Raw genomic sequence first — 26,908 nt, forward strand, 5'->3', positions numbered from 1 at the left:
AGTATTTCTCCAGAAATCACAAGCTAGCTGCGGCTTGTGCATGCAGCTTCAAAACCCAGTGGCGAAAGCGCAATGGCTGCAGAGTGATATGTAAACAGCCAACCGCTGCATAAATCAAAATGAATGCTGAACAAACAGGTCTGCAGAAAACCCAGTGTTTGCACGGAATTCCAGTGGAGAGCATACAGTTCATCCACTAGGTGGCGGAAATCTGCCATCAGCAGAGAAATGGGGCGGGGGGGGGGGGAATCACTTTTATTACGAAGGGCAGTCTGAATAAAGATAGTTGGAATAACAACTTAGTGTGTATTGATTAAAATCGGTTTATTGCAAGAGAGACCGTCAGAGTGAATTATTCCTAAACCTGCTGTGTGACGCAAAGGCAAAAACGTCCCTTAAAAGGTTTCTCATTGTTTCAGAAAAGGATAATTTGAATTAAATGAATTCCCCCGGCCTCTTCATCGGTAACTCTGCAGTCGCGGTCCTCGAGAGACAACTTAGCCATACATGGAATGATCATCCACTGAGGAGCAGCGTGGCCTTGGGCGCATTTACTCAGAAGTAAGGCACGCAAAAGTTGGGAGACACGCAGTCAGACGGGCGGCAGAAATTAAAAGAATATTAATGCATTACATCTGCATGTTTCTCCCTCCCATAGAGGCGTAGCTGTGCCCAAGTCGCCTGCCCCAACAGCAGCAACAGTGACGTTGAAAGCAGGCTGAAACATACTCGGAGTTGAGTGGATTTCGTGCTCTTTATTCAGCTCATAGTAGTGAGGAATGGAAGTTCCCCCAGAATGTCTGCTTTATATACATTATTTACACAATGGGCTCCACGTGATTGGCTAATTCTGGGATTCTCCTGTAAGCCAATCAGGTTGCGGATTCACTTCCACCTGGAGCTGGATTGGGTGGCTCCTGTGGACCAATCAGACTGCTGCATTCTGGGGCCTATTGTTCTAGGACCAATCAGACTGTGCATTCTGAATCCTATTGTTCTGGGACCAATCAGACTGTGCATTCTGAATCCTATTGTTCTAGGACCAATCAGACTGTGCATTCTGAATCCTATTGTTCTAGGACCAATCAGACTGTGCATTCTGAATCCTATTGTTCTAGGACCAATCAGACTGTGCATTCTGAATCCTATTGTTCTAGGACCAATCAGACTGTGCATTCTGAATCCTATTGTTCTAGGACCAATCAGACTGCTGCATTCTGAATCCTATTGTTCTGGGACCAATCAGACTGTCCATTCTGAATCCTATTGTTCTAGGACCAATCAGACTGTGCATTCTGAATCCTATTGTTCTAGGACCAATCAGACTGTGCATTCTGAATCCTATTGTTCTAGGACCAATCAGACTGTGCATTCAGAATCCTATTGTTCTAGGACCAATCAGACTGTGCATTCAGAATCCTATTGTTCTAGGACCAATCAGACTGCTGCCTTTTGGATCCTATTCAACTCAGTACATAACACAGGCAGAGTTGCTAGACATTCCCCCGCGCGCAAAACACGTCCATCTGCGTTGCAGCAAAGGCGAAACTATTCCCATTGTTTTAATAATAATAATAAAATTGCATTGCCTGCTAAGCGGCCCAAACTCTCCCTACTGAATGCAGACATCTGGTGGAGACGCCTTGAGGATTTTTATAGGGTTCTTTCAGCTCCTGACGGTTCAAAATGAAGACCCCCCCCCCCCCAATCAAACAGGAACCCCTGAAAGTGGGCTGTGGTGCCGTTGCGTTACTCCGGCCCCTTTCCCGCCCGTTTCCATGGCTGCGGCTCCGAAGCGCGTGGGGGGGGGAGGCTGCCATGGCGACCGCGCCGCGCCGGGCTCGCCTGTTTCGCGCGCCTCGCCCGCCGCAATGGAGCAAGGTCGCCTCTCTCGGCAAAGCCGGCAGCAAAGCGGGAGCCCGGCGCCTCCCTCGGCCGGCACGAAGCCCGCCGCCTTCGCCAAGAGCGCCGGGGCAGAGGACCCGGCCGAGGCCGAGCTCGAAGCCGCCGTCTCCAAGCTCGTCTGCAAAGTGGGGCGCGTCCAGACGGAGGCGCGCACGTATCTGCACTCGGCCATAGGCTGCGAGCGGGCCAAGCGCTGGCGGGAGGTAACGGGCGCCTCTGCCTCCTCCTGGGGGGCGCGAGAGCGCGCATAATGGCGCGCCTCTCAAAGCTGCGCGTGGCGAACCCTTCGGGCTCCACCGGTCGAATTTGGCTGTGGAAACCTTCGGGGGGATTTATGTTCCGGATATAATCATCTGGCTTGACCCGCGCGAAGAAGTTTCACCTCAGTTTCTATGTTGGATGGGCTGCACGTTCGTTTGTGTGTGACGTAGGGTTTGTGTGTGACGTCATTTCTCCACTTTAAATAGTGACGTCCTAATCTTTATCATTTATTGAATTTATATACTGCCCTATACCCGGAGGTTTCAGGGCGGCTCGCAGAATAAAATCAAAATATAAAACCAAAAAATAATAACAACAGCCCAATGACATCGCTCTCTCCAGCCGTCCAAAAAACACACCCCACATTTTAAAATGGCATAAGTAAGAATACATCTTTCCACACTGGTTAACTGATGCCTATTTTGAACTTTTTAGTACGTTTTTACTGCATGTTTTTACCTATTTCTGTTGTGAACCGCTTTTAATCTATTATTATTACCTCACCCATCTGACTGGGTTGCCCGGCCACTCTGGGCAGCTTCCAACATATATAAAAAAAAACATAATAAAATGTTAAACATTTTAAAAATTCCCTATAGAGGGCAGTCTTCAGATGGCTCTGGGGTTGCATAACTCCTAAATCTGATGAAAACGGACAACAACAACAACCCTATGAGGTTGGTTAGGCTGAGAGATTGTGACTGGCTCAAGGTCACCACCAGTGAGCTTCATGGCTGAGCAGGGATTTGAACCCTGGTCTCCCAGGTCCTAGTTCAACACTAACCACCACACCATTCTGAGACACTAAACTTTTGCATTCCTTTTAGAATTACAGTCATTTGTTTTCTTCCTTTGACACAATGGTGTGGCCAGTGGTGAAGCTGCATGCTCCGCAACTGGGGGCAGAGAGCAGGCGGGGGTGCAGCTGGCGCCCCCCGGGGGGGTGGCATGCATCCGAGGGGGGGGGCCACGCCACCCATGGGGGCATGGCGCACCACCCACGGGCGTGGTGCGAGTTTTGGGGTGTGTGACGCCCAGCGCCCGGGGGGGAGTGCACAGCGTGTGTCTGGGGGGGGGGGGGGCTGCTGTGATGGCTCCCTTCGCACCCCCGTTTCTCCACCAGTGGGTGTGGCAGAGCTTGAGAGAAATGGGATGCCTATTGTGATTTTCCTTTCCTTTTCTAATATGTTTTAATTCCTGTTTTTAAATGAGTGCTTTATACATGAGTCATATTGGATACAAATACACACTGTTGTGTGTATACATACATATACACAAATATACACACAATTATATTTCATTCATGTGAATCTTGCAACAACAAAAAGGAGCAACTGCTCTGACCTGCTTTTTGTTTTTGAAACAGAAATGTTGTTACTTGCAGAAGCTTGGACGTTTTCAGCCCAGCTCGAGGTCCTTATGCTATTTTTATTTTGTTTTCAGGCAATTGAATACTATAGAAAGCTGCTATCTTCCTTGAACAAAATGAAGTTTCCTGCAGAATATGTTCCTGGTCATAGCTGTATACGGCTGGTAATTTCAGTTTAGCATTTAAAAGAAAAAAAGGACCAACGCACACACTATTAAGCACACACTTGTGGGTTTGGCTGTAAAGCATGGGTTAGTTTTTGATTCACTGATATTTTTATAATTAGTATGGTACCAAAGCTTCCTATGGCTGTTCTGGCAGTTGTTTTGTTTTTACGGTATCCAGGCAGCCCTCAGTTTACATGTGTTCAATACGTGAGCAACCATGTATATGTGCATTGCGATGAACCTGGAAGTGACCCAGAAACGTCATAAGGATGTCACTGAAACATCACTAAAAGTATGGAACGGGTTGGAGCAGAACGGTGTTTGTAGGCTTTTTCAATGGGTTTCAATTATACGTGATTTCACAAACATGAAACCACCTTGAAATGTAACCCCCATGTAAATGGGTGTGTGTGCCTGTAATCTATTTACCGTATTTTTTGCTCTATAAGACTCAGTTTTTCCCTCCTCAAAAGTAAGGGGAAATGTGTGTGTGTCTTATGGAGTGAATGCAGGCTGCGCAGCTATCCCAGAAGCCAGAACAGCAAGAGGGATTGCTGCTTTCACTGCACAGCGATCCCTCTTGCTGTTCTGGCTTCTGAGATTCAGAATTTTTTTTCCTCTTATTTTCCTCCTCCAAAAACTAGGTGCGTCCTGTGGTCTAGTGCGTCTTATAGAGCGAAAAATACGGTATATTGTCTTTTAAACATTGGGGGAATAGTCATTCTTGATTATAAGTCCCAATAGTCCTGGTTGCATTCTTATTTCATAGCACAAAATCTTCTTTTAGTGGGTATTACTCGTTATTTTGAACTTCTGGGGCTGTTCTAATCATACCAGTACTAAAATATTATAAATAATGTGCTATCCTGGTTTTTTATTTTAGGTGTTTGAAAGCTATTATCATCTAGGTGTTGCTCTCCAAAAATTAGATTTGCACCGCGATGCTGTGGAAGCGTTTGCTAATGCAATAGAAGCTGCAAATGTCCCCAAGGTATGGAACTTCCGTAACATTTGTATTATGTGTACAATTTGTACGGCAGTACTGTATTGTAGGGAGAGAAATATATTGTTTTCATTTAATTGTTACCTTTTGAGAAGTTTAATGAATCAAAGGAATGCAGTTTTAGATGCATTGTTCACGTACATAATTTTTAAATAACATACTATTCACCCCATGATTAGGAGGAATTAGGTTAACAAGCTACTGTTGTGGTAACATTTAATAATTACTGTACATCACATGAGAACTAACACCTAAATGAGTATTTTGGCATTGCAGACTCTTAGCAAAAACTAATTTCTCAAAATGTTAGGATATTTTATGCCATAGTTATTCCCAAACCTTTCCCCCCACTGACAAATTGAAAATTGCTCAGAGTCTTGGCAAATTGCTTAATTTTATCTGCTTGTTGTAGCAATTGTAATGTGCTATACTAGAAACTAGGGGGACGCAGGTGGCGCTGTGGGTTAAAGCCTCAGCGCCTAGGGCTTGCCGATCGAAAGGTCGGCGGTTTGAATCCCTGCGGCGGGGTGCGCTCCCGCTGCTCGGTCCCAGCGCCTGCCAACCTAGCAGTTCGAAAGCACCTCCGGGTGCAAGTAGATAAATAGGGACCGCTTACCAGCGGGAAGGTAAACGGCGTTTCCGTGTGCGGCTCTGGCTCTGGCTCTGGCTCTGGCCAGAGCAGCGATGTCACGCTGGCCACGTGACCCGGAAGTGTCTCCGGACAGCGCTGGCCCCTGGCCTCTTAAGTGAGATGGGCGCACAACCCCAGAGTCTGTCAAGACTGGCCCGTACGGGCAGGGGTACCTTTACCTTTTATACTAGAAACTATATGAATTGTAATTGTATCGTTATTGCTTCTTTTATTTATTATATATTTTATCATATTGCAATTTGAATTCCATAGAATACAAATTGTAGTGCAACAAAACACGATATGAGACCATTGTGTAAGCAAATTTTTGTTTGAAATCATGGTGCAGAGAAAAAAAGTTTGAGAACCACTGCTGTAGAGTCACTTAAGTAGTGTTGATAATATTATTTAGTATGTTGATTAGACATTATGTAGGCATTGGGGCTTTATTGATAGTTTTTTTGGGTTTTTTAAGTAAATGTCTAGCTGTCCTAGAAAAAGTTTTTCGGCCAAATGTGCAGATACCCTTCCAAGCAATTTCTTTGAAATGAGTCATCCTGGCTCCTCCCACCTGTCAGAGTTTCTAGTCAATGAGTGATGTGAGAGCTGTGATTGATAAGTGAGCACCAGGCAATAGAAATCCTTGTTGTTTTCTCCTCCCCTTTAGTGCCCTTTTCCTACTTCTCTCTTATTTTCTAGACCATGATAGTTTGCCTTCCTTGTCCCTCTAGCAAGCAAAATGCATCTTAATCTGAGATCAGGTAGCCCCTTAAAGTTATCTTCTGCAGATATTACACAATAAGTGTGGATGGATGTTTAGAAATCCTCTTCCCTCAAAAAGGCAAATGTGTAAACTTTGCAAAGAGCTTAGGCATGTTTCCTGCTGTGCCAAAGACCAGGCTTTCATTAAGAATTCATTTCATAATTAACTCACAGTACAATGGTATACATGCTCACTTAGAAGTAAGTCTCTTTGTGTTTAATGGGGCTTCGCTCCCAAATAATCGGATGCATGATGGCAGCCTAGGCTTTGGTTTAGGGATGGCATTGTGGGAATTTTTTTTATTGTGCCTTTAACAGCTGTATGGTGGAAACTCAACAAAATCCTTTTCTAGAGATGCAGTTATTGGGGAAGCTTCACCACAAATGGCAGCTGTTCCCTCACAGGATCCTTTTTTTTTTTTTTTAAGTGCTATATTGGCCACTCTCCAGTTCTCAGGTACAAAAGGAAGTAATCAGAATGAATTACAGATTTTGTTAGAAGATCAGCAGTTTCACATGTGAGTTCTTTAAGAACTCTTGGATGGATAACAGCTGAACGTGATCATTTGTTTATATTGAATTTGTCAGTGTTACCTAAAACTTCATTTTTTCGCCACTATTTGCTTCAGTTCTTCAGACTTGCTCAGGGATCTTCCGTACGTCTTCTTTAGTCAAGACAAATGCAAATAATTAATTCAGCTTCTCTGCAATCTCATTTTCCTCCTTTAGCACTCCTTTAACTCTCTTGTTGTCCAAAGGCTGTACAGTGGTACCGCGGGTTACAAACTTAATTCGTTCCAGAGGTTCGTTCTTAACCTGAAACCGTTCTTAACCTGAGGTACCACTTTAGCTAATGGGGCCTCCCACTGCCGCACGATTTCTGTTTTCATCCTGAGATAAAGTTCTTAACCCGAGGTACTACTTCCGGGTTAGTGGAGTTTGTAACCCGAAGTGTTTGTAACCTGAGGTGTTTGTAACCCGTGGTGTTTGTAACCCGAGGTACCACTGTAGTCCTGTTCATACTTACCTGGAGGTAAGTCCCATTGCATTAAGCAGCTAACACCCAGGTAACTACTGTTGAACTTAATATACTCTCAGACATGCTTCTGCATCTAGAGTTGCACTTTTAGTTATGGAAAAATGAGAGTGTGTATTGTTTTGCCTTCAAATTTTATTTCTGTGATCTATTTGTACTTCAGATTAAACATAAGTTATTATAAGTGTTGTTGGTGCCTTTGTAGTTCCCATACAATCTCATTAAATTCTGTCTCCGTTCCTTTTTCTCTGCAAGGGAATAAATTGATTTATATGAGCATGCTGCTAATGTTATAGTTCCTTGTCTAGCCCCTTGGGTTCTAATGTTTTTTAAACTCAGTACAATTATGGGAAACTGCACTGGAATGATGATATAAATCATCCCCATAGGAGTCTGAACAGTCTGGGGAGCAATCTCATAGAACCCTGCTGAGGTAAATAAGACCAGTAATTTGAAATAAATAAAAGAGCAATGGAGCTAATGTGAATGGCTCAAGAATTCCATTAGATTCACAATGGCAGTGTTTATGTGGCATAGCTGTGTAGATCACATTGCAGGGCTGTATTAAATATAATAATATTGCAGCTCACAAGAGTATCCTCTTTTCTCCAGAGTGTCTGTCATGTTGGATGTGTTTCTGGATCTTACTACCAGACACCTGCGTTTGCGAGGAGAGCTTATGCATATGTAAAATGCGGTAAGACATATTGCTTCTGTAGCCAAGCTCAATAAGCATGCTTGTGTAGGAAAAGTAATAAGTCAAATTGAAATATATTCTACTCGCCTTGGCATCACTATGGAACAGCGTGATAAGATTTGAGTTTGGATTCTACAGTGTTATGAGTCTGCTTACGTGCCAAAGGCAGATGTTCTTCTAAATTCAGTGAAAATCAACAGGTAGTGGGCAGATTGGGATCACACCAACTGTGACCCTACCTCCCCTAGGCTGTATACATTCATCTGAAGGTCTTCACAGAGTTGCATGTTCCTCATCTTGCTGTGATGCATCCTGTATTCTGTTGTGAATCGTCAGTGTTCCTAGTGTGTCTGGGATTTGACATCTGTGCACTGAATCCTGGGCAGATACTTTGGGTTTTGTTTCTGAAATCAATCAATTCAAATCAATCCTTTTTTTTTCAATTGCCAACTTACATTACAAAAATATCAGCCGGTTGAGGTAAGTTCAGAATCATTAAGGAAGTGGGATCCCTCTCTCTAAAAAACCCTCTACCTGGCTATTTCAACCACTTACTTCAGAGTTGAAGCCTGTTTTGCAATTAGTCCGAAACCAATCCAGCTCTGTTAAGATGCCATATTTTACAGATCTTGGATTCCCTTAAAAATGAGGCTTCACTTTCACCCTTATGCCAAGCTTAAGTTAAACTGTGCCCGGTTCAGCCTAGTCATAGAGAAAACATTCTTGCCTGTTTAAGTAAAAACAAATGCCTGCAGGCCAGTGTGGTGTAGCGGTTAAGAGCAGTGGACTCATAATCTGGTGAACCGGGTTCCATTCCCCGTTCCTCCTCATGCAGCTGCTGGGTGACCTTGTTGCTAGTCACACTTCTCTGAAGTCTCTTAGCCTCACTCACCTCACACAGTGTTTGTTGTGGGAGAGGAAGGGAAAGGAGATTGTTAGCCGCTTTGAGGCTCCTTAGGGTAGCGATAAAGCAGGATATCAAATCCAAAACTAAGACATGTTTGTACTTATTTAGGAAAATAAGTCAAAAATCTTTCCTTCAACACCACCTGTTGAATAGATTACTGTGCACAGAAATCCAATTATGTGCCCATTTAGGCATGTAATTGATAGTTTACCTGAGCAGCAACAATGCAAGATGGCAGGTTTCCTGCATTTTTTGCTTGCTTCAAACAACCCAATGAGCTGAAAGAACCAAAACATCTAGCAGCATTGATAGAATTTGCATTGAAATGGTTTACATGGAGACAGACAACAGAGGCAGATTTACACATGTGCATTCTTAAATGGATCAAGTAACTGCATTATCAACATTTTGATAGATTTATGCAGGTACATTTACAAGTAAGTGGGAAGCCTTTTTTGTGCTTTGCAAAAGATGCTGAATTATGGCTCAGAAAAGTGGTATACAAATTTAATAATAATAATAATTCTAAATAATAATGAAGTCATTCTCTTTGCAGGAGGAAGATAGGTAGGTGAGACAAAGGTTTTGTTGCACTTGTTCCAGCTTGTTTACATAGCAGTAAACCATTGATTTAAGCATTACAGTACATGCCAACCAGCTGGATGGCAACTCAACATTTTCTGGCCCTACATGTAGCCTTGTCTTTGGGTTTAGTAACAAAATGTAGTTTGCAGTTGTAGTAAAGTAGGTGTCAGCAGTATCCCGCCGCTGCCACCATGTAGTAAATGTTGTCCCCCAACCGCTTGCCCCTCCCCTGCCTGTCTCTGCCCTCCGGCCAGACCAGGCTTCCTAGGGCAGGGTTGGCAGGTACATTACTTTTTGCAAAACAGAACGAAAATGACCCGGTAGGGCTGCCACCACTCCCTCTGTTCCAGGGGACCCAGAATCACAACCCAGGGAAAAGGCCCGTTATCCTGGCTATCCCCCACTCCACAAGTTGTTTCCACAAACTTGCAGACAGAAATTCTACAGTAAAGCATAACCAAGCGTAAGGCTAGGACTTAGCTATTCCCCCGGGAAGGCACACAAAACTAAAACCAGTTTCTCTTTTAAAGGTTTTATTTTAAAATAACATAAAAAACATGCTAAAACAGCAGGCACTTCTTTTGAAAGACACAGATGAAAAAATAAAGACGTTGCATAATATAGCTAACTAACATACTCACAAGCCTAACACAAATAGGATAGTTGAAGTCCTTTCAAGAATCCGCAAACTGTAGGCTTTTGAAGATCTCCATTTCAAAAGACGAAACGACGGCTATTAGATGGAACGTCACAGCCGGGCATCCATGCGGATTACAGTGAGCAATGGCAAAGAGCAACTTCTCAAACAATTCCCTGATCCTTTATTCACAATTCGCACTTTGCGTCGTAACTCTCAAGCCAATCATAAGTCTTAATTAATATTTGAATTCACCAATGACCGGCTTGCTAGTCAATCAATCTACCCCTTGGCAGCTGGGTCAATTTAGAATTCAGAACTCAAATCAAAGGGTTTCCTCCCTTCCGTGGAAACTTTGCAGATACCCATTCCCAAGCAATTCAAGGACAGATAACATCATTGGGGGGGGGGGTATTCACACTCTTAGACCCAGGTGTCAGCCCTTTCATTAAATCAAGGCTTCCTTCATCCCAATAAACCTTTCACGCCAAGGAGCCTGCTAGTCTGGAGTTTAAAGATACACAACCTCTTTCCCAGGGTCCTTGTGGCTGATGAAACTCCCACAAGGCTTCACTCCTTTTACTTGACCAAAGAATAATTTCTAAATAATACCAACTGTACTACAGCAGTGATATAGATTGGTTGCTTTCTAAAGTTATCAGTTGGCCTTCATGCTGAGTTATATTACTAAGGCTGTGGCCCGTTTCACATGCCACATTAAACAGTAGTTAAAAACAAACCATAATTTAATGCAAATGTACAGGATTCTTGTGCATGCTGCCGAGAAGTTCTCACTCTGCTCCTCCCCATGGGTTCATGGTTTGTTTCTTTCCAAACAAACTACTAGTGGTAACTCAGGTTGGTTCTTGGCTTATTGCTTATGGTTTGTTTGGAGAGAAACAAACCTTGAACCAGGTTCAGATGTGGCAGCTTAGCAGGAGCAGAGGAGGAGGGAAGCAATAACTTTTCACCAGCATGCTCAAGTATATAGTGCATTCATACTAAACTATAGCTTGTTTTTAATTATAATTAAATGTGATGTGCAAACCAGGCCTGTATGTGCACTAATGAAAAGCAGCAAGTTGATATAATACAGGCTTCCTCAACCTTGGCCCTCCAGATGTTTTGAGACTACAGTGCCCATCATCCCTGACCACTGGTCCTGCTAGCTAGGGATTATGGGAGTTGTAGGCCAAAAACATCTGGAGGGCCAAGGTTGAGGAAACCTGATATAATATTTTGTGGTGGTTGCTAGTCATAGAAGAAACTCTTTCTGTTCTGTTCCTAGGCAAAATCAAAAAAGCAATATGTGATGCTACAAGAGCTGTGGATTTAGACCCCATGAATCCTGTGAGTAGTAATGTTGTGGTTCATATACAGTGGTACCTCGCAAGACAAATGCCTCGCAAGACGAAAAACGCGCAAGACGAAAGAGTTTTCCGTTTTTTGAGTCGTTCCGCAAGACAAATTTCCCTATGGGCTTGCTTCGCAAGATGAAACGTCTTGCGAGTTCTTGCGAGTTTGTTTCCTTTTTCTTAAAGCCGCTAAGCCGTTAATAGCCGCTAAGCCGCTAAGCCGTTAATAGCCGTGCTTCACAAGACGAAAAAAACGCAAGACGAAGAGACTCGCGGAACGGATTAATTTCATCTTGCGAGGCACCACTGTAACTATAGGATTCACTGTATGTACACTTTATACTCTTGTAGAATTTTAAGATTTTTGGTCAGGAAAATTGTGCCATATTTTCTAGATTTGGCACTAAGAGGTAAGCCCAAATAAATACACGGATTTCTTTGCAGACTCATGAAGAGTTGAAGCAAGCATCAATGTCCAAGGCCTCAGTTGCACAAAGCCATTTCACGATTTGATAAAAATTAGACTGCTGCACCATAAAACTGAGTATATAAACACAAGCTGATGCGGTAAACATTTGCTATACTATGTGTATGAATCTAGTAGAACATATAGTTGCACTCTCACTGTTTCTCTTGAGTGATGAAAAATTCCAGGGCTCAGCACGTAGCTGAATTTGGTTTCCTTTGGAAGAAGGACACTGGATGCTTACAGTGTTTTGTAATGTTTTAGTTTATTTACAGATATAGAGGTTGGGTATAGGAGGAGGTACATCTTTAACATTCATATCAGCCAACCAAATCTACCACCCTTCATCTGATCTCCAGAGAGAAGCAGCTCTGAATCTCCTGATGCTGTTAGCTTATAAAAACTCCTCTTTCTCTGTGTATGTTTCTCTGTCTGTCTTAGTCAAATCTGAAGCTTCTTTTGTTTCTTTCACACAGAGACCTGCAATACATCATTCTTGACTGTTAACGCTCCTTTATTACTTTCAGGATTCTGGCGGAGAGTTGCCTTAATCCACATGGATTGCCCTGTTCTCAGAAATCTAACAGCAAGATGTATAACAATGTAAAACAATGTGCAGTGCTTACACTGGATTAATAATACTTCCTAAATCTGTGGTTCCCAAACTCCTCGCCCCCCTGCAGACCACTTGGAAATTCCTGAGGCTCTTGGTGAACCTCTTAATATTTTTTTTGGTGTTCTACTAATCTAAGCATATACATAATTGATATTTTAATAACCGTAGTCTTGCCTTTTTAGTGCAATGGATGAATAATCCCCCCATGCTGTTATCGCCATAGACCTGAGGCCAAGCTGCTGAGAAGCGCCCTTTCAACTGGTGATTTTTTAAAGGAAAAAGTAGCAGTCTGTACCAGCACCATATTACAGAAATCAATAAAGACTGGGGCCTCTTTGCCCTATGTGATGATTTGCCCCTTGTCAAAGCATTCTCTACCTCTGTCATTGCAAAAAGTCAATCCAGTGCCAGGACCAAGTCTTGATATTCTTGGTAGTTCCGCAGCCTTAACGTGGATCATCTGGAGCTCACAGACCACAGTTTGAGAAAGGTTTAAAATGCAATGGTGTGGCTTCAGTCATGATTTCACCACCATTTGCATCCACACCGGCTCTCAGTTTGTTTCTGGGTACATTCCAAAGTGCTAGTTTTAACCTCTAAATCTCTTCAGTTGGTTGGTCTTAGCTATCAGAAATATTGGACCTGCTCATCACCTTAAATCAGTGGCAGAGGCTCTTCTCTGTTTCCTCCTCTATTTGGAGGTAAGGAATGTAGAGAAGCGTAATGAGGACCATATCTATGACTGTGCGATGCCTGGAGAACATCTTCTCTAGGTATGTCTTCCTACTGTGACTGGTGCTGGTGGAAGGAAGGCTGCTGTTCTCTTGTGCCTTTCATTGAAGTGTTCCCTTAAAGTAGACCAGTTCAGCTGTTTTCTCTGTTTATTTCTTAGCTTAATCATTGTGCAATTTGTGTTTGTAGAACATATATATATATACATATATATATACATATATATATATATATATATATATATATATATATATATTTGTTTTATTGTAAGCTGCTTCGAACTGTACAGTTTGGAGTAATGCTACCCTTGTAGCCTGTCTGTGATCTACACAGTTCTCTCACCCATTTCATCTTTGTGGGAGGCCTGTGAAGTAGGAGCTGAAAAGTAGTGACTTCTGGCGAGGGGCAGTAGTAATATGCTGAAGATCCCAGGTTGAATCTCAGGTAGATCTGGGCATTCCCGCTGAAAATCTAGAGAGCTGCTGCCACTCAATACTGAGCAGGACAGACCAATGATCTGACTGATTATAAGACAGCTTCCTGTGTTGACTTTCCTAAGGTGAGCTCCATCCCTGAGTAGGGATTTGAACCTCGTAGTTTAAGCTACCTGTGGATTTAAGCTGTGGATTTAAGCTGTGATTTAGACAAAACACCTTTTTTCAGTTTTTGCTGACTGCTACACTTTTTATTTCCTAGGATGTGTACTGTATCAGAGCTCTTGCATGGAGCTCAGCAAAAGAAAAAATGAGAGCCCTTACTGATTTGAACTTTAGTTTCAAGCTGAATTCATCACATATTTGCACTATGATCTTAAGGGGAGCTATTTTAAACTCCCTTGGGAAACTTCCTCCTCCGAAGAAAAATAAAGATCATGAAAAGGTAAATGGCATTGTCCTGGAACTTATGATTTTCATTGGTTTGCTTCATAATTGCCTCTGAAGCGGCTACCAGATTTTATCCAATTCTGAAAAAAGGTCTAGCACAAAAAAACAAACCACTGGACCTATTAGTATGTAATTTGACAGACTTTAGCTACTTGCTAGGGGGTATTCAGCTATAGATCTCACTCATAACTGTCAATAAGCTGGGGAAGTTATAGTCATATTAAAATAATAATTATAATAGTGAATATGAGGGCCACAAAGCTTTGTTTTTCTGAACTGGGATTTGTTTTGTGACCCTGAGCCAAATTGGAGACTCAAAAATTGGTTTCTACTGTCTCAGGCTGTTTTTTTCAGAATGTTGAGTGGGAGTCGGAACCAAATCTTGTGCTTGGTGCACACCTCTTGTTTTCATCCCTATCAATTTCATGTTCTTCACCACACAGCTCCTCATTGAGGGTGAAGAAACAAGCACTGTTTGTGATTATGTATGATGACAGTGACATGGCAGGCTAATCACCTATGTGACTAGTAAGGCTACAGCCAGCAGTAGCAATTTAATACATTCAGGTTATCATGTGATAACTGTATTTACTGTGGATAGAATGTTATGTAGCCTGGTTCTGTTTCCTTGTCAGATATTGAAAATCTTTTCTCTCTGTGTGTAATATTAATAAGACAGTGGCTGTGAAATCTATGCATTATTACTGGAACCCACTCATGTTTCTTTTCAGGATTTCAGTGGTTCACACAATCATTAAAGAAGCCATCTCTTGACTTCTACAGATATGATTATATTTCTAGTGTTTCTGTTCTGATTAACTCTGAAATTCTTAAGGAAGTGTGACATCACCCACCCACTTGCATGCTTTTTAATTAAGTCCAATGTTATTCTCTGACATAGGAAAGTCGAATGCAGACTTTCCCCCACGATGACATGATTTGAACAGCATTTTTATATTCTTTACAAAAGCATTGTCCTCTATATCTAGCACTACAATAGATTACATCCCCACTTTTAAATGACTTCAAGCAGATCCTTGAAGGAAAGCCTCCATTGTGTTTGCACAATTGCCCATCTGTAGAATGGCTAGTAGCGCTGGAATTGCAATACTAAGAAAGGACCAAATAATCTGCTATAGGCACAGCCTAAAATAGTCTTTCCACTTATTTTCATCCCTGACAATGAAAACAAAAACCAAGATCCTCTACTCCAGTATCAAATTCTGAGTTATCCAGATTCCATATAAATAAGTCAATTTACAGCACTGCACCTTTTAGAAATCTTACACATGCTCTTAATCAACCCTTATATTCCAATGTCTAGTAGTACTGATTTTTCAGAACACACCGGTACCTGTCTCTGAAGATTATTTAATTGTTTTTGTTCCCCAATAGGCATCTGATATTTCCTGGGAAAGCAGGAATTTCTTTGATGTGGAAGATTTTTATAGTCCGAAAATTCCTTCATTCTATGATAAGTGAGTAGGAATGCAAGCTGCTGCTGCATGCAGTATAAAATTGCATGATAGCAAATGCAAACTATTGGGGGGGACGCTGTGCATTTGAAAAGGGTTTGAAGTAGCGAAGTACCGGTAATCTCTTTGCACTTATTCCATTTCAGTTTGTATCTTCCACTGTAGTTGCAGCAGCACTGTACTTCACAGAGAAGCTGGATTTCTCATTCAGGGCAATTAAAAACAACAACAACCAGGAAAAGCCATTTGGGGAATGGGTGACTTGAAGTGTTGCTGGGATATATTTAACCATTCTCCATTCCAAATCCCTTTCTGGTCAGCTTTCATCTCCACTGACATGGGATTTTCAAATAACTTGGGAGATGATTTGGAGTGAGGAAATAACAATGGGCTCCCAATTGCCTTCTCCTAAAGTGGCTTTTCTAGCTATACACAAAGAATGATTAGTGTGTGTTTGTGTATTTATTTACATCATGTTTATTTCTGTGTAATGTGTAGTTTGATTTTCAAAGAACAGTTCCAGGATTTCACAACATACACATGTGAAGTACATTAAGTGTGTGTATCCACAGTGATATGGGATCAGAATGAATCAACTGCAGAATCATTCCTTCACTACCAGAAATGCACAGAATGAATGTACTCTTAAATAACATATACAATTGATTTAAGGTAAAGGTAAAGAGACAGTTAAGTCCAGTCGCAAACACCTCTGGGGTTGCGGTGAGCATCTTGCTTTACTGGCCGAGGGAGCCAACGTTTGTCCACAGACAAATTTTCCAGGTCATGTGGCCAGCATGACTAAGCCACTTCTGGCGAAACCAGAGCAGTGCACGGAAACGCTGTTTACCTTCCCACCGGAGTGGTACCTATTTATCTACTTGCACTTTGATGTGCTTTCAAACTGCTAGGTGGGTAGGAGCTAGGACCAAACAATGGGAGCTCACCCCGTTGCAGGGATTCAAACTGCCAACCTTCCAATTGCAAGCCCTAGGCTCAGTGGTTTAGACCACAGGGCCACCCATGTCCTTAGGGAATAAATAATATACAGACACATCATCATAATCATCATCATTATTTATTAACATGTAATTTGGATTTTTAAAAATTCCTGCTATAATATTCTTTTTTCTTTTTTAAAAAAAGCATGTTTGAAAATTAAAACTGACCTTTTATATATAACCTTCATAAAAATAAATGAATAGCCGTCTTTTGAAATGCTGTTTTCAAGAAAGAATTGTGGGGCACATCACCACAGCTGTTATCCTCCGATCTATCTTATTGACCTTTTAATCCTATTGATGCCCGGAAATTAACTGATCGCTGCAATTTGCTCAGTTAGTACTCCAGTTATCAAACAATGTGGTTACCTTAAGCAATTAGCATGCACTTCATTTTAGGAAATATTTAAATAAGTAACTAGATCTTTAAATAATTTGATTAATGATTTCACATTCCTTTCTTGATGATTTAAATCAATCCACCCTAGACATACCTTGACTTTAAAAAAAAAAACTACATCTGCGCAGAAAGGCTTCTGAAATTATACATTAGCAGAGAGAACTTAGACATGTCTATTCTGAAGGAGCTTAATGGGACTTTACCCCCAGGTAAATCAGGCACAGGATTGCAACATGAGGGAAGTATACTCATGCATGAAACCCCAGAGAGCTTCATTCAGCCATTGTAGACTGTATTAATCGTGGCCAGCCAATGGCCTGTCTCAGTATAAAGCAGTTTCCTTTGTTCTTACGTTTTGTGACGTTGAATAAACCATGAAATGAAGGTAATAGTGCATAAATATATTACAATGCATAAATATTAATAAAACCAAGTTTCTTATCTTCTGATGATTTTTTTTATATAGATACCTCTGGTCTCTAAATGTTTTTCACACCGTAACTGAAATAGACCTGTTTGATGGCGCTAGATTCCTCTCCAACTGTAAGAGCCAGTAAATGTACTTGAAATGATTATGCTACAAATGCCTGCTTTGCCTTGCCTTTCAGTTAGTTGGATTCCTTGAAAATGTCCTTTGGTTATAGAAACCTATAGGAGCACCTCCCTCAGTGGGGTGACCCTCAGCTATGTCCTCCTGCCAGCCGTGTCACTGCTACTTTACTCAGAGGGAGAGGGCAAGGCCGTGGCTGCATGGCTGCTCTGGTGAAAACACCAGAGTAGCTCCATTGGTGCGTCAAGGATTCCCAACCTCACCTGCCACCTTTCCCCTCCCCTTCCATGTACATAGCAGTGATGCTTCTGCCGGGAGGCTATTGCTGCCTGTAGGCTTAGGTATATTAGGAAACTCATTTAACAAACCACAGACGCAGATCCACTGACGTTAATGGACACAGCTCATTTAGGTTCATTAATTTCCATGGACTTAGTTGCATACGAGCCCAATTCACTATATCAGGCATAGGCAAACTCTGGCCCTCCAGATGTTTGGGACTACAATTCCCATCATCCCTAGCTAACAGGACCAGTGGTCAGGGATGATGGGAATTGTAGCCCCAAACATCTGGAGGGCCGCAGTTTGCCTATGCCTGCACTATATTGTCCAGCACAAAACACAGCCTCTTGTTCAGCTGTCACCATTTTTCCTGCATTATGGAATGCTGTCTGAAGTGCTGGTGCAAGATGCTTGAAGCAGAGCCCCAATGCCACCCTGCTAGGGCCAATAGGTTAAAAGCCTTGCAGCACCATTCAGGCTCCCAGTTCCTACCTTCATCTTTTCTGGTGCTGCCTGAAAGCTGCTCTGTCCTGCTGTGTGGCAGGAAGCTGGTTGTCTGGAATCTATGCAAGTAGATTGTTCAGGATACTTATTTTTTTTTGTTTACCCCTTACATCAGAACTCTAGATTAGAGTAACTTAAACTTTTTAAAGTTTTGGTTCTCCCCCCCCCCCCAAAAAAAAGCAGATGGTGACAGGCTGCTAATTCTTAAAGTGTCTTCACCCTTAGGTCAGTTGGTAGAGCATGAGACTCTTAATCTGTGGGTTGTGGGTTCGAGCTTTACGTTGGGTGAAAGATTTCTGCATTGCATGGAATTGGACTAGGACGGTGATCATTGTCGCTCCTTACACTCTACAATACTATGATTCTATGTGACCATAAACCCAGCAGCAGCAGCAGCAGCAGCAGCACCAACAACAACAACAACTGGAGACTAAGATACATTAACTAAACAGTACTTTATGGGAACTTCATAGTTAACTTATTCCTTGAGTAGAGATGAGTGGAGAATCCACACGGTGCTTATTAGCTTGGCTGGAGAGCCTGTGCAAGCCACACAGCCGGCTTTGCATTGTTCTGAGGAATGCTTCTTTCCTCTCCAGTTGTCATTCTGCAGAAAATTCCAAGTCAAAGGCACTTTCCCCCATGCTCCCCTCGCCAGAACACTTCCTGCCCTTGGACTATAAACCTACAGAATCCGCTCACACAGCTGGCTTTCACCTGCAAAGAGTTGTGGGTCTATTTTTGTATTTCTCTGTGTGGTATTTAAGAAGCCTGTCAAATACCTGTCTCCTTTGCCTACCAAGCTTTCAGAAAATCTTGCACAAAGGTCCCATTCAGGAAAATGCACTCAAGGGCCAAGCTACTCAGTTAAGAGTCTTGCGTAGTGTGTCTGTTATTCAACACAGTGTTTTATGGCACTGATTCTCGAACAGTGGAGGTGGGCCTCAGTGCCACAACCTGTCCAGTCTCTCATCATTTGCCTGCCCTGTCATCGGGCCGTACTGCAGCCTTTCGATTGTGCTATCACCAGAAGGTCCTTGCATTCTGAGCAGAAGTGGCTGGGAGACAGATGTTTGGTGGATGGATGGAGGGAGGGAGGGAAGGAAGGAAGGTCTCCCTCCTCTGAGGGGAAAGGGCCAAAAGAGATGTTGAAGGGAATTGGAAAGCGAAATGAAGGGTTAAAATTTTATTATTAATAATAATTAAACTGGGAGTAGAAAAGAAGGGGATGTGAGGGAAAAAAGGTTACAGGAAAAGTGAATGTAGAATGACCAGGAAACAGGGATGAAAGAAACTGGGAGTTTGGAGGGGAGAAAAAGGTACAAGCCAGTGTGGCGTAATAGTTAGAGGGTTGGACTAGGACTTGGGAGAGCAGGGTTCGAATCCCCACGCAGCCGTGAAGCTCACTGGGTGACCTTGGGCCAGTCAACATTTCTTCACCTCACAGGGATGCTGTGAGGATGAAATGGGAAGGAGGAGAACCATGTAGACCACCTTGAGCTCCTTGGAAGATAAAGTTGGCATATAAATGTGATAGATAGATAGATAGATAGAAATGTGATAAATATAAATAAATACAAGTTGATTGTGAAAATAGGATTGGAGAAGAAATTACAGGAGATGAGTAAAAATACTTTGAGAGTCATGCTAGGGTTGGAAGGAAAATATACGTTTTTAAAAGCATATCTAGAGCCTCTAGATCAGTAAATTCTCCTTAAAATTGGGAGGCTGAAACACAGTCTTTTAGAACAAACATCTGTTTTCAGCTTCCGGAAAGCTGAGCAATGCAAGTCCCTGCCACAAGGAAAACACCGTGGCAAAGAATGCAGTGATAGCAACAGAACATGATGTCTGCTGCCTTTATCTGCCACCATTTTGTGGAAGCCTCTGCCACTGCAACATTGTTCTGTGACCAGTGGGCCTCAGTAATTTTCAACCCATCTCAAGCAGATCCTAGGGGAAGAAATTTTTAAAGCAGGTTTTATGGGAAAGAGGAACCCTGATGCAAGTTTTTCATTTTGTTGTTCCTGAGTGCGCCCCATGTTTTACTGGAAAGACTAAAGGTTGTCTTCGGTGCTGTGCAAGCAGTATTCCACTTGAGCAACAGGACTTCTTCTTCCTTCATGCCCCTGAAATTGCTGTCGAGGGTCCTCCAGCCTTCATCAGCAGATTTGGAGAGTGTGGGACTGCAGGCGGAAGGAGGGAGAAGTTCCACTCCTAAGAAGAAATCTGTTGGACAAGTGGAACAGAAGTCTTGGATACAACACACGACTGTGCTATGTGTGCCTTAAATTGGGTTTTATTACGTAGAAAAATATGCCTCCTCAAGTCAGCAGAATTCTTAAAGCGACTGCTATTCTAGCAGTGAAAGCTGTACATATGATACTTGTTTACTTACATTCTGATTTCTGTTCTTCCTTAGCTAAATATTTCATGGCTTTTTTTGTTTTAGAGTTCGTTTTAATCCTTTAATTCAGAAAAAAACTTTTTCTTATGAAAATATATATATTGCATAACATAATTTCTCATGTTTTTGAATTAGCCATTAGCAAAAACAAAGAACAAAACTTGGGGAGACCATTTAAATGTGGCTCTCTGACAACGTATTCCGACAACATTTCCTTATTAAGGCGAAAGATGTACTCACGGCAAAGCATGGCATCAGTCACAGGAATTAATGGTAATAATTAAATAGATACTTAAAAGATACTTAAACATAAAAAATAATAGGACACTTTCTTGCTTCAAGCTTGGAAATGTAGTTATGATTGTTAAGGTGCTTACATTTGCACAGACTGAATCTTGCACACACAAACATATGCATGCACCTAGGGATGTCTGAGTATTTTGATGAAAACAGGAGTAGAAATTGCTGGTGTTTGCTTATCAATCCAGTGAATATAATTGCTATTCACTGTTGTTGCTTTGAGTCCAGGATTGATACGTAATTGATTAGGTTTCTCTCCCCCCCCCCCCACATTTGCATCAAAATGAATGGGGTGGAATAAGGTAATGGCCACATAATTCACATTATTGATTTTGTAAACGGTGTAAATTATATAATTTTATCACAGCAGGCAGCAAGACAGTGTTTTGGGTGGAGGATAAACTGGGGCAGAACAGAATAGCTCAGCTGGTTTAAAGCAGGCTTCCTCAACCTCGCCCCTCCAGATGTTTTTGGCCTACAACTCTCATGATCCCTAGCTAGCAGGACCAGTGGTCAAGGATGATGGGAATTGTAGTCTCAAAACATCTGGAGGGCCGAGGCTGAGGAAGCCTGGTTTAGAGCGTGGCGCTCATAACGCCAAGGCTGCAGGTTCGATCCCCGTAAGGGCAGCTGCATACTCCCTTCCAACTCATATGATTCTATGCTCAAGAAACAGTGTTGCACATTACCCCTTCCACCCTTATAGACAGGCCTTCTGCTATGTGAGGGTGATTCAGGGAAGTTGAAGCATAGGAAGAAAGTCCTAAAAACAATATAGGTAAAGGTAAAGGTACCCCTGACCGTAAGGTTCAGTCACAGATGAGTCTGGGGTTGCGGCGCTCATCTCGCTTTACAGGCCAAGGGAGCCGGCATACAGCTTCTGGGTCATGTGGCCAGCATGACTAAGCTGCTTCTGGCGAACCAAAGCAGCGCACGGAAACGCCGTTTACCTTCCCGCCGGAGCGGTACCTATTTATCTACTTGCACTTTGACGTGTTTTCGAACTGCTAGGTTGGCAGGAGAAGGGACCGAGCAATGGGAGCTCACCCCGTCGCAGGGATTCAAACTGCCAACCTTCTGATTGGCAAGCCCTAGGCTCCGTATATTAAAACCTGTGTAAAGAGAAGTCCGCAGTAATTTCCTTAAATAGTCACAAAATCAACGAAAACTGCAGATTTATAAAACACATTGATAATATTAATAATATTATATTTGCTGTTAGGTGTTTGCAGTTGCTTTTTAAATACATCCTAACATTTGCTTTTCTATATTATTATTATGCCTGAATACTGGATTGGTGCTCTCAGGGAAGAATCGCTCCAGTTTATCATCAGCATCTGGTAATCATTTTATTTTTTCATATTGTTAGAATTTGTACCAGAATTGTTTTTATATAAACACTTTCAAAATATTAAAGTGCTCATCAAGCCCTGGAAGCTTCAACAGAAGCTTCAGAAAGAAAACTTGAAAACATGATCTACTTTGTATATTATAATGCAGGCAATGTAATCCATCTTATCCCCTGGCAGGAATCTATGTTCGAAGCAGCTGGAGCCACATATATTTAAAGCCATATTGGCTTGTGAGTTGTGTGGTTCTCCCTGCTGCCATACTCTACCTTTCTCTTAGATCAGTCTGTAGTAATATAATCATCCTGCCACAAAATAAATCAACCGGCTTCTCCAGACTGGTGGTATAAAATATTACAGGATTTCAGGCAGGAAGCTGATTAGAAATGAAGCTGTGTAAAAGCCCACAACCTTTGCAGGTGCAAACAGTATTTAAAGTAGAATCACATGTGACTTCTCTGATAGCAGCACGAGCACAAATCATCAGGAATGCACAATAAAAATGATGTCTGCAGAGTCCCAAAGACTACACTGGATTTATGCAATGCCTTTTCAAGGGAAAAATACTTCTTGTTATATTTAGTATAGCTCTCCTAATAAATCTTATCATTTGCTCCCCCCTTTTTTTAAACTGTGCCTGACTACTGAATTGGTGTTTTCAGTGAAGAAAGACTCACATTTGCCAGCCACACAGGAATCTGGCAATTAGTTTTTCTTATCCGTGATTATTGTTTTCCATCTCAAAAAGGTTGCATTTGAAGGCCTTAAAATGTTCAACAGAAGCTGCAGAAAGGAAACCTGAGAATATGATGCACTTTGTACATTGCGGGGAGCGCAGTGCAACCTCAGCACATGGCAGGAATCCTTTTGCCAGGCAACTGAACCATCTCTTCCCACCCCCCAATGTGGCATGCCTGCCATTAGCCAGAGTACTACCTGTGAGATGCAGTGCCTTATGGCTAGCAATTCTTGGAAACTTGAAACCCCCTGCTGTCTTCTGAGCTTCTCTAGGCCCTGGCCATTTCAATGAATAAGGCTGCTTAGTTTTCTATTGTTTACTGGGCCTGGATTTTTCCTCAGAAGGAACACCTAGAGACAGGTAACTCTCAATTCCAACTCCATACAGAGGCTGCAGTCGCACCCTGCATTAGTAGCGCAGAAAAATAAATCCTACAGAACTAGATAAACTCCACCTTCACCTAGCGATAAGGAATGACACAAGGCTGTTTGCTGAGCACCCTTGGGTCAAGATTAGTTGCACTCTTGGCCCCAGAATCCTAATCTGCCTGGGAGTATTTCTCATAGTGCACAAGTATGACTTCCTAGAAGCATGAACAGTAGAGGGGCTACGGAGTGTCTTGCCTAGATTGTCATGCCCAGGCTCACTGCCTCCCCAGCAATGGTATAGGAGCCCTTTCTCTGCACTGAGCAGCTTTCTTGGGCCAGTAACCTTCACCAGTAACCTTCCATAGGGTAGTCCGGAGGTCCACCCTCCAACTTCATGTGACATTCAAAGATCATTAAGTTTGCTTCTTAAGAATCCTGCAATGGATCATGCAATGAGTACTACAAAGCTTTTTCGTCCCACCATGTTCTAGAGATACTGCTCCTTTCAATGCCTTTGCTCTCTATTCTGCAACCCTATTGACTGACAACTTAAAGTTGGACTTACCATGATTTAGGTATGGGGGAGAAATTCAATTCAGTTTGCATTTTAAGGTGAACCTGCATAGTTTGCACTTTCCCAAGCAATATGCAAACTGAAACATCTCCTAAAAAATTTGCACCTTTCTGAATTTTGCAGTGCCAAATAATGTGTATCTCCCTACCTGTTTAAGTCTTATGTGTTCAGTTTATCCGTATGTTTTATCTTATGCTGGTTTGTGACAGAAATAAAATTTGATACTGTGTATGAAAATGCATATACTAGGGTCAAGTTTGCATTGAAACACACCTATAGGTGCAATTAACCTACAAAAACGCATTATAGTACGGAAATGTGTTTTAGAAAAAGCATGTGTATTAGGCAAAATTGCATACAAAAGTTTGTATAAAGAGAAATTCACACTAAAGTGCTGAGGAATTTTCATGAGGATTTGTAAAAACAACAACAACCCAAAATTGTTGTGGAGAACTGAACTTGAGATTGAAAAATGAGAAACAGATAAACTTGACAGGTTCACCATGGCTACTGTGAAGTACTCTTCTAGTAAGCAAGGAGTGAATCAGACTAGCTGACACACACAATAGGAGAACAACCAGATCATTGAGAGTGGTTTGCATGTTTCCGCTGCACAATTTACCATGGCAGTTTCTTAGTTAAGGACGCTGCTGTAGTCTAACTTTCCCTAAACAATGGCTTTATGTTTATAACAGATATTATATGAATTAGGCTGGAGTCCATTTGAAAATTGGTGATGGTTAAACTAATGCAAAAATATAGACGAGAGAATGCTGACTACAGTAACCCCTCCCCTTCCTGTTCCTTAGGCAGTGAAAAATTAAAGAAAACTGTGGCAAATAGATCAAGTTCATTTACAGGCTGGAATGCATGAAGAAGAAATCAGCTTTCAACAGGATCATGGTGGCCTGGTACACGGCAAGGTATCGAGTGATGTTTTTGACACTGGAGCTTAAAATATGTTCTATTTTAAAACTGGCATTCTTTAAAATGTATTCCGTTCCTTAGTAAAGGGCTTTATTAATATATGCATATATTGAGTGTGTTTGTATTGTACCTCCTTGGTGAGGCTCTCAGGATCCTCAGTTGTTTGTGGGTGGCATGCCAAAACCTACACTGGCCCCAAATCTATTTGCATTGTGCATTTACACTGTTATGGGGGATGAGGCATGATTCATCTTCAGGTCATAAGGATAAAACACAGCTTGACATTATAACTGGAGAGGGCCCATAAGATTTTTCAAAATAAACGCGAGGGACTTGAACTTGCCCATTGACTACATTATGCAGTGCTATAACATTACTCATTTATATTAATTCAGAACACTGTGCATAAAATTGTTTCTGAACAGGAAGGGAAACACCTGTACTCTTAGTGTTACCACGCACACCTCACTTTTTGTCCCCTTGACGTGCCCAAAAGGCATCTAACAAAAGTTTCAAAACAATATTCTGTCTAAATAGCATAACATGAAAGCAAGTGGAGCAAAGTTTTCTCAGGCTTGGAAACTTTCTGGGCTGGGTTATTATGCCTATGAGCATAATAACTGTTTCTCGGTCTTTCTGTTTATTACCAAGAATAGTAGTGCAGTTCTAGTCTTGAATACACCTCTGGGATTTTGCTAATGTGAGTATGCCTTGCCCTGCTTTAGCCAAGGTGATTGAATCATGCCATAAATTTTGCATGAACATCTAGGTTTTTTTCTATATTCCTTGGTATTCCTAGTTAAAGTACAAACATGTACGTAAAATCTAAAAGAGCAAATCCAATAAAACTTTTTGATGCTGCTTTGGAGTATACCAATATTGTTTTACCTGTCTTTATTACTGAAAGGATTTATTTGTTTGTTTGTTTGCCAGCTGGTGTGTAGCACGCTTAGGATTTTGTGCAGTGCTCTTTCACAGTGCGATGACAACTTCATATTGAAGTCAGAAATTCATAGAGGCATAAACACAGCTGCTGATACCCATAAAACAACTTGTTTACAGGGGGAGGCATAATCAGTACTATCAAGTGTTTTGTCAATTACATTAAAAACAGAAACAGAAAACAATATGTATTTGACAGGAGACCATTTTAAGACATTATATTTGCATAATGCACATCTTTTTACGTTGTGCGAAGCAACGAGACACAGAAAGAATGGTATCCATTATTCATGAACTGAAATAAAGCATCGCATGGAAACGCAGGGCTGAGACTCTTCTGATATTTGCAGGCTTGTGTCTTTCTTGCTTGGGAAATTAGGGGCAATTATTGTTGTTTTGCTGTTTAACTACATCTTGTTCCTTGAATGGATGACATCCCTTTCATACGGTCTCCTAGTTAGCGCAGATCAGCACCAATGCTTTTGACATCTCACGATGACATCTCAGGGAAGACATGGTCCTGGCAGATCCGCTCAGCCAACAAGCTAGTTTAAGCAATAGCCGTTTGGATTGGTGACAATCCGTGAGGCTTCCAAAGCAATAACAGGCCTGCTCCGTAGAAGAGCTTCCGATTTGCCTGCAGAAGGTCCCAGGTTCAATCCTTGGCACCTTCAGGTAGGACCAGGAGAGAGCCCTGCCTGTCCGTGTGGACAGTACAAAACTGTTCATGAACCAGTGGTCTGACTCAGTCTAAGACAGCTCACCATGTTCATGTTTTTTCTCCAACTATTGTGCCCCACTGTGACCTGTTCAGACAGGAACAAGGCTGCAGTCATACAGACACTTGCTTTGGGAGTAAGCCTCAATGACAGGACTTACTTCTATGTGAACGTACATAAGATTGGGCTGTAAAAGGTAATTTGAACATGAATGGGGATAATTTAGTAGTTCATGCCCATGTAAACTACTCGGGTGGCCCAGTGCAGCAGTGCTTTTTCAGGCATTGGGCATGCCTGCGTGCTTACAAAGATTCACTGACTGTGAAAGGGATTAAATCCGTCCACTAGTGTCCTCTTT

At 42.0% G+C, this 26,908-nt stretch overlaps 1 protein-coding gene across 1 annotated transcript; it reads left to right on the forward strand.

Moving 5' to 3' along the window:
* The first annotated feature begins 1,866 nt into the window (after positions 1 to 1,866).
* LOC307226081 (uncharacterized protein) lies at positions 1,867 to 25,002 on the forward strand. The gene is made up of 11 exons (XM_079994507.1): positions 1,867 to 2,108; positions 3,610 to 3,699; positions 4,586 to 4,693; positions 7,747 to 7,831; positions 11,249 to 11,310; positions 13,826 to 14,008; positions 15,409 to 15,491; positions 17,356 to 17,432; positions 20,768 to 20,905; positions 22,240 to 22,272; positions 24,772 to 25,002. Exons 1-11 carry the CDS (start codon positions 1,872 to 1,874, stop codon positions 24,834 to 24,836), a joined length of 1,161 nt encoding a protein of 386 aa, XP_079850633.1. The 5' UTR covers positions 1,867 to 1,871; the 3' UTR covers positions 24,837 to 25,002.
* The last annotated feature ends 1,906 nt before the right edge of the window (positions 25,003 to 26,908 follow it).

Source organism: Podarcis cretensis (genome assembly GCF_951804945.1).
Source record: "Podarcis cretensis genome assembly, chromosome: 10".
In the NCBI taxonomy this organism is placed as follows: Eukaryota; Metazoa; Chordata; class Lepidosauria; order Squamata; family Lacertidae; genus Podarcis; species Podarcis cretensis.

Bases quoted from the DNA above. Each gene is read 5' to 3' on its own strand.
- LOC307226081 (XM_079994507.1), top strand. From the start codon at position 1,872: ATGGAGCAAGGTCGCCTCTCTCGGCAAAGCCGGCAGCAAAGCGGGAGC. The intron at 7,832-11,248 runs GTAAGACATATT...TTCTGTTCCTAG, and splicing joins TTATGCATATGTAAAATGCG to GCAAAATCAAAAAAGCAATA. The intron at 11,311-13,825 runs GTGAGTAGTAAT...TTTATTTCCTAG, and splicing joins ATTTAGACCCCATGAATCCT to GATGTGTACTGTATCAGAGC.